This window comes from Aptenodytes forsteri, unplaced genomic scaffold, assembly GCF_000699145.1.
Source record: "Aptenodytes forsteri isolate BGI_AS27 unplaced genomic scaffold, ASM69914v1 Scaffold605, whole genome shotgun sequence".
In the NCBI taxonomy this organism is placed as follows: Eukaryota; Metazoa; Chordata; class Aves; order Sphenisciformes; family Spheniscidae; genus Aptenodytes; species Aptenodytes forsteri.
The window spans coordinates 41,027-51,873 of record NW_008794427.1 but is presented as its reverse complement, the minus strand read 5'-3'; the positions used below and the strand labels follow the sequence as shown (position 1 = coordinate 51,873).

General features: G+C 44.5%; 1 protein-coding gene across 1 annotated transcript in view; it reads right to left on the bottom strand.

Moving 5' to 3' along the window:
- CHSY1 (chondroitin sulfate synthase 1) overlaps window positions 1–9,417 on the bottom strand; it is a 73,102-nt gene extending 63,685 nt beyond the window's left edge. Inside the window, exon 1 of the mRNA XM_019474684.1 lies at window positions 8,965–9,417. Coding sequence (XP_019330229.1) covers window positions 8,965–9,330 — 366 coding nt within the window. The 5' untranslated portion in view covers window positions 9,331–9,417. The remainder of the gene's footprint in view (window positions 1–8,964) is intronic.
- Between the last annotated feature and the right edge of the window lie 1,430 nt (window positions 9,418–10,847).

The window sequence follows — 10,847 nt, the reverse complement described above, 5'->3', positions numbered from 1 at the left end:
TCTGTTGATTAACTTAATAACACTAATCGACAGTGACTAGGTAAATAAACAAATAAATAAAGCAAGGATCTTACACAGCCCAAAATGCACGTTTAACTTGATGGAAGCATTACACTTACAGCGTTAAGCTGTTTTGATCTTCACCTTCAGGATGCTGACGACTGAACACCTGAGTGTATGAATAAATTATCACCAGGTAGACTTTCCTGTGAACTTCCAGTGCAGCAACCACTCCATCGCAACTGCATCTGTACGTGCTCAGAATAAAATACAGGGTGATTTGAGTTGGTTCTTCCCCAGCAAAGAAAGGGAACCCTTCACCCTCCCATTTACTCTTGGGTAAGGGTGGAGATCCAATGGGAAAGCTTAGCACCGAGGGCAAGAAGCTGTCTCCGTTTGCCTAATCCTTAGGCTTTGCCCCACTGCCAGCACCCTGCCGTCAGCACCGCTTGTTGTCCCCTGCCCCAGATGTCCCCTGAGAAGCGTGCCACCACCCACCCCAGAGCACACAAGGATCTCCCTCCTCCCACCACGGGTCCAGCCTGCGCCCAGCAGCTCTTGTGGAATACCATGCCCCTAAACTAAAGTGTTTCTGATCAATAATGCAGTTTGAATGGTACCAAGGATTTGTAAAGAAATGTACTGATAAAAGAGTAAGCTCATTAGGAGTTTGAGTCAGCTTCTACTATGCTAAAGGACAGGGGTTTTTCATGCGAAGAGTTGTTGTACTTCCATCATATGGCCAGTGGACTCTGTCCTCCAAGTAGTTAGGCACTGAATTAATTAATATTTCCTGGAATGAGACTTGGTCCCCAAATGCCTTCAGAAGATGGCTACTTTAACTGCAACAAGAAGTTTCAGATACCCCAATTAACAAGAGACCTGGGGTTAAAGCTCATTTATCAAATCTTACAATGTTACAAAAGTCTGAGTTGCAAACAGCTTGTTTTAATAGATAAAGGAGAAGCGAAGACTTCTCAGGAGGCCAGATTTGATCCCAGGCTAGCTCAGATGGGTTGCACCCTTGTAAAACCAGTACACCAGCAAGGTGCATCAGGGTCAGAGCCTGGAATTCACTGAAACATTTTTTTTATTGAAAGAAGAGAAATGACCTTATCGCTCTCTACAACTACCTGAAAGGAGGTTGTAGCGAGGTGGGTGTCGGTCTCTTCTCCCAAGTAACAAGCGATAGGACGAGAGCAAATGGCCTCAAGTTGCACCAGGGGAGGTTTAGATTGGATATTAGGAAAAACTTCTTCACCGAAAGGGTTGTCAAGCATTGGAACAGGCTGCCCAGGGAAGTGGTTGAGTCACCATCCCTGGAGGTATTTAAAAGACGTGTAGATGTGGTGCTTAGGGACATGGTTTAGTGGGGGACTTGGCAGTGCTAGGTTAACGGTGATGATCTTAAAGGTCTTTTCCAACCTAAACGATTCTATGATTCTAGATCACAAATGCTTCCTCAGAGACTGCCCTAGTACACTGTCAGCCCAGAGAGCACAGGGAAATGCTCACAGAGCAGCCAGTTCAGCGCTGTGGCAAGGCAACTTTAGCCTGCTATGTACTACCTTCTCCAAAATCATTAAGAAAAGCCTTCATAGCAGGTTAGTGCTACACACTGATGCAGCTGGCTATAACCACTGTCTAATGCAACTCTGGATAATTATCTGTGTTCATTCACTCAAAGTTCAAAAGAAAATGATATTTTATGTTAAATTGTTTTTATAAAAGTAAAAATAGGTATTACATCAAAACCCATCATATCCAACCATTTAAAAGATCCACCTTTTGTTTCTTCTCTGTAGTAATTCAATTGTTTTTCTTAACAAAAATCCAATTATTTCTCAAAACACCGTATTCCAAGTATAATACAGCTAGCACTGAAAGCATTTGTGCTGAATGTGTTTCTACCATCCCTTTGGTGACCTCAGCTAGTTTATATTAAGCCCCTTCCCCACATCAGCACTTCATTTCTATTTTCCATCACTAAACAAGTCTGGCTTTTCTCTCCCATGCTTACAGGCTCTGACACCTCCATGCTGCTGGTGCTTTAGGCTGCTCACAGAACTTGGCTCTAATAGATTGAGGGGAGAAAAGCAAATATTCTCTCCAAACTTACACAATTAACACACCTCTCAAACATCCTGGTCACAGTTACCCTCTACATATAGATCAGCTAAAAACTTCCATACTAAGAGCCCAAGCTGAAGACACTTCATGTCCACTTCAGCTGAGAAAGACTTTTTTTTTTTATTTATTTTACTGTCTAGTCACATGGGACATTTCACAGAGATTCTGTTTATACAGAGGTAGCCATGAAGTGGTTTATCCTCCCATCCTCGTCTTTTATACACAGAGATAAGCACTAAATAAAATGGAAAAGGAAACTTGCCAACTCAAAGTTTGGTCAGACATAATTGACCCATGGGAGATAACTGACTGCACAGATATTACTGGCTTTTATATTGATTAGGTTTGGAATTTAACCGTGTCCTTCCAAGGTCTCCAGTCAGGTGGGATTCACCTACAAGAGGCAGTGCAGCGTGCAACTATGATCACAGCACATTATTTCCTCCAAGTACCGAGTCTCACAGCTCCAGCAAGCCATAAAGTAAGAATCTACCCTGCAAAAGAGAGATGGCTTTCCCATCAGTTCAGAAAAGAAAAATACATTAGAAAGCTTCTAGACTCAGACTTACCTCCCTCTGCCTATCCCCATTGCTGTTCAACAGAACAAACTCAAATCCTCAAGTATCTTCTGCATACCTTAATTAAGAAACTGGGATGATGAGCTATTTTATTAAGAGTTCTTTGTCCTGTCATGCAATGAAGGATTAGCCTTTCCTGACTCGTCCTCAAGATATCAACTAATCCTGATGGCTCCCTAAACTCAACAGGCTGCACAGATCCTAATTTCTAACAACTGCACTTTGAGACAACAATAATGGGGAAAAAAGCAATACTCCTGTTTGCTGGATTCAGGGCTGAAGCTTCCTTAGAGTCTGCACAACACCATCAAAGTCCCCATTTCAGCAACCCTCAGCTTAGGCATTAGATCAAGTCATCCAGCTAACTAGGGACAGATTAACCATGTGCTCACAAAAACTAGGTCAGTCTTGAACAGTCTCTACAGCCTGGAAATGCATGTGTGTGTAAGCACAAATCACACAGCCTTCCTCTTAAAATGATGGCCAGAAGAAAGTCAGAGAGATCCAGACTCAAGTGACTTAGGTACAATGCTCAGAGCTATATACAAAGTGGTTCTTGATTTCTACAACAAACAAAAAACCTTTACCAACCTGAGTTCAGAAGTCACTAAGAAACGACTTAGTGATGTCAAGTCAGTTCTCCCTCTTGGAAATATTTGGTTCTCAAATATTTAATTATTTTCTGAAGTGAAAAAGATAGGTCAGGACTTTGGTGCAGATCTGAGATCTGTCTCCTATTCCAAACCCTCCTAACCCAGACCTTGGTTTCACAAACCCAAACCACAGTCTTTGCCCTCTCCCTTGACCTCTCTGCCCTCCTCCTCAGCAAACATTGCTACTAAAATTAGACCACAGTGGTCAGACCATGCTGCCTCCCCCACGGTCGTCACAGACTCCCTGTCACATCAGTCATGTATTTTGGTCTCACGCTGAGCTCCATGCATCGCCTTCCCTGCCCAGATAATGCTCTTCTCTAGTCTTACCTGCGTGTCCTCTGACAAAATACCATTCCTTGTTACCTTCACGAAGCTCAATCTCCATCCAACCCCAGAACGGATGGCCACCCACTTTCAACATACTCTGAAGCCAAACAGACATCTCTGAAGTGTTTCAAAGATAAAATTTAGTGCTTAAGTAAAGCTGATTTAAAAACATCCACCATAAGACACTGGACATGCTTGTATCCTCCCTCTCGTGCGCACACACACGATTTGTATCATAGGTTTCTTGAATGAAGAGATGCAATGGGCTATACACACACACAGAGATGCAGGTATCTCTTGCTGTCAGGGTTTGCCAAGTTTCTATGCTCTGACATAAAAAAAATAGCACGAGCTTTGAAGCTGGGACAATACATATATATTAGAGCATCTGATTTCAGAAGTGCTGCTGGATGCTCCCACCACAAAGACAAGTGGAGTCTTACATGTACTGCCTAGAGTCCAAGGCGAGGGTTCACAGAGCAAGAGTGACCAAACATCACGGTCTAACCCCAATGCCCCGCACAGACTGCAGTGAACCGAGGTGCTTCAGAGCACCCTGCCCAAAGCACCTCCTCACAGACCCCATCCTGCCCTGCTCTGAGGTGTACAGCTCTTGCTGCTGAAGTCACTGAGTGCTGCGTGTCGTACATTAGCCAGCTAGAAACAGGCTGAATCTCCTTTCTCGTTAATGAAGGAAGGTTCTTTCTCAGAGGATAAAGCAAGGGAACTGAAGGTTAGTGGTTAACAGTTGCATCTGTTCCCAGTATTTCAGTTCTGATCAATCACTGCAGGACTTTTATCTTTTTTTGACTTCTGGCTATCTTACAGAAAACCATAAACTTCAGTTTTGCCCATGGGAGAGTCCATTCCAGAAACAGTATGTTCTGGCACTGCCAATGTACTTGGCAGATATAATGTGCACTTTAAGGGCTTTCCTAACTTCAGTGAATTTCAGAGTAGCAATTATCTTCAATTACTCCAGATGAAAGACCACACAAAATGTTAATTCAAATCCCCCTTCTCCCAGAAGCCCCCTGCTATCCCTAGTCACCACTGCCCTACTTTTTCCCTTGCCAACACCCAAAAGATTGGACCTACTCTTCCTTGATGCTCACGTTTCCTGATGTGATCGCTCCCTTTGTCACAGCTTCTTTTCAATGTATATTATAAAAATATCCTGTCTCACTTCAGGACATTTAAGAGTACTTGTTGCTGGTTTGGAGGAAAGCACAGCCCCCTCCACACAGACACGCTTGCTGCTTCTTACCTCATTTCTCCCACTACCTCAATCAGAACAAAAGGAAAACCAGACAAAACATCTGGGCATTTGCACCAGCAGTTAGAGGTAGTGTGAGCTCCTCCATTGGATCCAGCTGTTTCCATTGCGCTGTAGGACATGAAGCAGTTAGTATCACCTGAAAGCAATGTGTGTCAGAAGGGTTTTATTACTGAAGAAATTAACGGGATATGTATCAGCACTGCCTTGATTTCTAGTAGCTACAAAGAGCTTATATTAAAGTTACCAGTGCTTTTAAGATGAGGATATTAAAACACAATACTCAGCAGCAGCTATGAAACAAGGCTGAAACAACACTAAGCTACAGAGCGATGCCTTCATAATTCAGATGCATTTAAAGGGAACATTAGACTCAAAAGGAAAACTGAGATCAACAATACATTGGGATTGTTTAAATCACAAATGAGATCGCTTCTTATCAAAGCTGAAACCCGTTCTCAGGCTGAATAGCCAAGACCACGCATGGCACCACATGGTAGTGTATGAGAAAATAAAACTAGCACGTCTCTGTGATCCACACAAGATGAACTAGAAGGACTACTGGCGGGAGGACACGAGAGAAGGAAGGAGACTTAAATATGTAAACTTTTTCTGAGAAAAACACCCATCAGTGTGCCAGAAGTCCAAAGTACCAATATTCACTAGAAATGCAGAATCACTTCCTAGCAAGCTCGGTACAAGCCTTTTGCCCCTCTTCAAGAGGAAGAACTGTGCTCTGTAACACTTCATAAACTGTCAAGCTCCCATCTGTAAGCTTCAGAGATTTCACAGCTCCATTCTTTTAATGTTTTTTTTTCTTCCAGTTTGCTGCATAAAATCCGTAGCTTTGGCTGCTCCACCCTATAGAGGGCTGAGTTTTACAGCTATTTGTCAAATAGCAGTAACAGTCTCGGTTTTGTTTTTACAATGATGATAATCCTTGCCATAAAGAACTTGCATTTTAAGAGGCATGTCTCATCTGTGACTCACTCCACCTGTCTCAAGTAGGGCAACAGCTACAAGCCCGGTCACAGGAGCCTAAAATCTACCACGGGCTGCAAACTGCTCCTGCAGCAGCCTGGGCGCATCAGATGAAGCTCCCTAGAGCCCAGGGAGCTTCAGTTCTCCTCATGCTTGCCTCTTTTCTGGGGTGAGATGAAACAGGAAGTCCAAAGAATCAGAGTGTCAATTCCTTTACTGTATTTGCTGAAAAGCTCCTGACGGCAGGAAGAGCATGAACAAATCTTTACAAGCCTTGAAATGGGTAATAACCCGTGCCACTAATGAAGTGGTCTAAGAGGCACCGCAGAGAGCAGTGAAGTGACAGAAACACAGGAAGGGGAGGAAGAGAAAGGGTTTTGAGACAGACTGCTGCGAGCAGAAAAAAAAACACAGAGCCAGGCCTGGAGACGCATTTGGGCACAACACCAGAGCCAGAGCCAGGGAAGATGAGCAGCACAGTAAAGACATTGTGAGATCCTAAAATCAGAGAAAGGGGGCAGTGACAGTCATGGAGATGAGTAAAACAACTCTGGGCATAGAGCCCACTGCAAGAACAGTGCAGGGAAAAAAACCACCCGAACTGAGGTCCAGCAGGGCTCACCATGTCCGAGGCACTAAGAATGAAAACCAAAGAGCTGGGGATGACTGCAAAGACCCAAACTCCTTGTTCATGCTGCCACTTGAGACTCTCCAGAATAGGAAGTGCAGGAAGCAAAGGAGAAGTCTGAGGTTTGGGTTTTCTGAGGCCAACGCCGTTTTGTTTGTTGAGCCTCGTGCTGTCACTGCTTCCCTTTCGATGGGAATTGTGAAGAATGTGGTGGCTGTGCCCCAGCAGAGCAGGCACAGATAAACTTTTTGCTCTGTCAGAAGCTCACTGAAGTACAATGCTTTGAATTCACTTACAGTGGCCTGTTACTTGATGTTCATGAACGTACAAGACATGGAGAATGTCGCTTTTACACCAAGCTTTCCTAACACAGCTGTTACGACAGCTGTGTTATTTCACACAGCTATTGCTTTATCTTAAATAAAATACCAGGCACATTTAACCTAGTTGTCTGGGCAATGAGAGGACCAGATCAAAAAAAGGAAAAGCTGACAGGTTTTTAAATTGAAAAGCCTCAACTAAATGAGAGTGAACCTATTCCTTGCAGAAGCAGTGTGCTTTCATCACCAGAACTCTTCCCTCTCTCCAAAACAGCTGAGCTTTAACGCCTCACACTCACAGGTTACTTCTGAACATCTTACAGTTTATACACTTCACACAAACCAATTTTAAGTAATTCATGGCACTTGGGAGAATCCAGCACTATGGATAATTTAACAGAAGCTGATCAAACAAAACTGATTTTGAAAAAAGCCCAATCTAATTCTGTCAGATAGCATTCCTAGTGCAGTTGTGTGCTACTGTTAGCTATTTCAAGCCAAAATTTGATCATATTGAATTCAGGAGGTCTTTGCCAGTTTCAGTAGTACCAAAATGCTGACCTTCAGTAAGTTATCAAATGCCACACGGTACAGGCATTCACACCAGAAGTTATTTCAACTCAGAATGTCTAGAGTAAAAATTTTATGCTGCTAAAAACTGTGGAAAAAGTTACTGACTCCTTATGAATGGCTAACCACAATACTGGCAATACATAAACTAGTTCCAGGTCTGTAAGCTGGGAATGTGGAGAGCTACTGTTAGTCCAGAAAGTCTTTATGCACAAAAGATATGAATGAATTACTGCAGCTGGAAACCTCCTTCCCCTTCCTCAGAGGCTTTCCTGTCACTGAACTGTGAATTGAAATGAAGCAACAGTTTTTAGGGGCAGAAATTCAGTGTCAAAAGTTTAACACAAGTCTTTGCCAGTGAAAGAGCGGGTCAGCAGCAGTATCTGTTGTCATCTGTGACCACAGCTCCTCTGTCATCCTCCTCTTTACCACATCTCATAAAACGACAAAGCCATAGTTGCGTACGAGTCATAAACGTTTGTGTAAAAAGACAAACTGTTCACCCTCTCTTGTGCTCTCAACTTCTCCCTTATTTCTATGAGAGGCTCACCAGCATTTTCCCTGGTACTAGAGGAGAAACTGCAGCTCAAGCCCAGCAGGTGTTTTCAATCAGACAGTCTGTAAACACCCAGGACTCACTTCAAAGAGCCCAGCACACCCGGGCAGGAGAAGCCCCCCTCGCCCCTGGGAGGAGCCGCCAGCCCTCAGCATCCAGCAGGAACAACAGCATGAAACTGTCACAAGCAGGCTGGGGACTCTCCCCTTTTTTTCCCCAAGAGGCCCAATTTGCAGCCACATCAGTGTGGGCAGACCCCGAGTTTCAGTGTAAGAGTGGTGGCTTGTCTCTGCTGACGTCAAGGACCTGCTCAGTGGGCGTCTGCAGGATGAGGCTGCCAGCGAGTCTCCTGAACAGCAGCGGACTTGGGCTGCGGGCAGGCTAGGAGGCAGCTCAGCTCATGGGGTGACAGTGTCAGCCACCATGGGACATCTCTGCCATGGCTATAGTTTGGGAAAAAACTGTCACTGTCAGGGCAAACATCTGTCAGCCTTGCATATTTCAACTGCAGCAAGAAACACCGTAATTGTATCATCTATTTTCCACACTGACACCATGACATACCCAGCTAAAGAAGATAAAAGACAGTCAAGACTGCAGGGACCTGTGGCCATTTCGATTTAAGCTTATTCTCTTTCTAAATAAAAATAACTGTTATGAACGATGAATGTTCCTCCCCTCACCCCAATGTGCCTAATGTCAGGCTCCATTTCCCTCCTTACTGTTGCACTTCCGTATTTGCATAGGTCTCTCCCAGGGTGACACTTGCAGGAAACAGAGTGTAGAAACTGTACAGTTGGATGGTGAAGTTGCGAAGGGAGGTGAGCTCTAGAGGAACTGCTGCACAGCCATACAACAGCAATCCCCTGCTGCCAGCCTCTCCCACCCTCTCCTCTACCTCCCCCAAAACACACACCTCATTCTCTGCGCCCTCGTCCTTACCTCATAGGACCATACACACTGCACTCCTGCAAACCTCCGTACGCATCTTCCCACTTCCACGTCCTCGTGGGTGGTGTACATCTCTCGCAGGCACTCGCCAATGTGGGGCACCATTCTCCGCAGGACTTCCCGGCTCATGATCACTCCAGGCCCCCCCATGCAGAAGTTCTCGCCTGGTTCCAGCGCCAGCTTCCCCATCTCCTCCGTGGTGCCGAGGCCAGTCTGCCCAAGAAAGAGGGGCTCACTGCTGTTCAAACTCCTGAGGAAGTTCTCCAGTTTGTCCCCTTTGATGTAAACGTCGTCATCAGCTCTCATAAACCATTCGTATTTGTCCAAGTAGTGGTCATGCATGTATTTGAGCATCATGAAAGATTTCTTCTGGGGTGGGTAAGAGTCATCTACACCTGGAAGCGGCACGATGGGGATGGGAATAGAGGTGTCTGAACCCTCGCTGGAGAAGAATTCAACCTTGCCAGGAATGGTTTTGGACCACGTTCTAGATTGAAAAAGACAATAAGGACTAATTAAGTATGCAAACCAAGGCAGGCAGAGAGTGCTACCAGAGACCACTCAAAGGAACTACACCTCATCTGCTTTACAAATTTTGTTTTTAAACACCTTGAAGGGTTATTTTTTTCCATGCAAACGAGGACATTCACATGGCACACAGAGCAATTGGTGTAACACGCAAAAAGTTCTGACATGACAAGCATCTAAATATCATTTTTGCAGCTGTATCTGATAGAAAAATAATTCAATAGTAGTAGTTCACTAGTGGCAGGCAGGCTTTCTTAAGCAGACTTAGTATTGGTCTAACAGCTACTGGTCACAAGATACAGAGAGAAGCCAAAGGGAGCCAAGATGGGCAAACAATTCACATACAACTGGATTTAATGCCTCCAAAGCTTCCCTGCAAGTTATTCAGCATCACATACACCTCCCAATCCCCCTAAGCCACACCAAAAGCTCAAACGTGCATTCAGAAGTACTGACTTCCAAGGAGTAAATAGATGGAAATTTCACATGAACTTGTGAGGAATCAGTATCAGTTGGTGGGAAACCAACCAAAGAGCAACTCCTCTAGATGCTATGTGGAGAAGCAGGTAGGGCTTTGACAGAGGTAAAACGCTCCTGCGCCTTTGCGACAGCCAGAGAAGCACAGAGCATGGTAGCAACACTAACCTCAAATGGGTCTGCCCATACCAGCAAAGGTCTAGTAGAAAAGTAGTCCTAAGAGATGCATGCAAAACATGTAATCCCGACAGATGACCTGCTGCTACCAGCACCAGCACCTCCAGCAGCTTTCCACACGCTTCAGACCAGATTTTAGTAGAGGGGAACATCACGAAAGAGGAGCCTTTTCTGTGTGAAGCAGCACAGCGACGATATCTGCTCTACACTTTCCATGCTCCTCTCTGCTAAATCCAACCCATCTGCGTGGGCAAACTGTGTCACTTATATTGCAGGAAGAGATGTAGGATGATTCCTCGAGGCAGACTGCAGAACACTTAACCTCCTCCAGGGAGGACTTTCAATAACTGTTACAGCCTTGCCCTAAAAATTAGGAATTTTAGTCTTTCAGTACCATTTTCTCAAATTCTAGCTGGGGAAAAGCAGAGTTCACATATCCTTCAGAGAAACTCACAGAAAACTATTTTCACTCGTAAACCCAACAGGTTTTGCCCCTTTTTGTATAGGGGGAGAATATTTTCTAATTATGTTTGGCGACCATGCTCAGAATATAACCTATATTCAAAGCTGAATGTGAAAACTCTCTCAAGGTAAAGGACACAGTATTGCTTCGATGCATCACTGTCACTTTTACCAGATGCCTCTCAACACAGGCTTCTTGCCAAAAGCAGAGCGGATTTTGGGCAGTACAG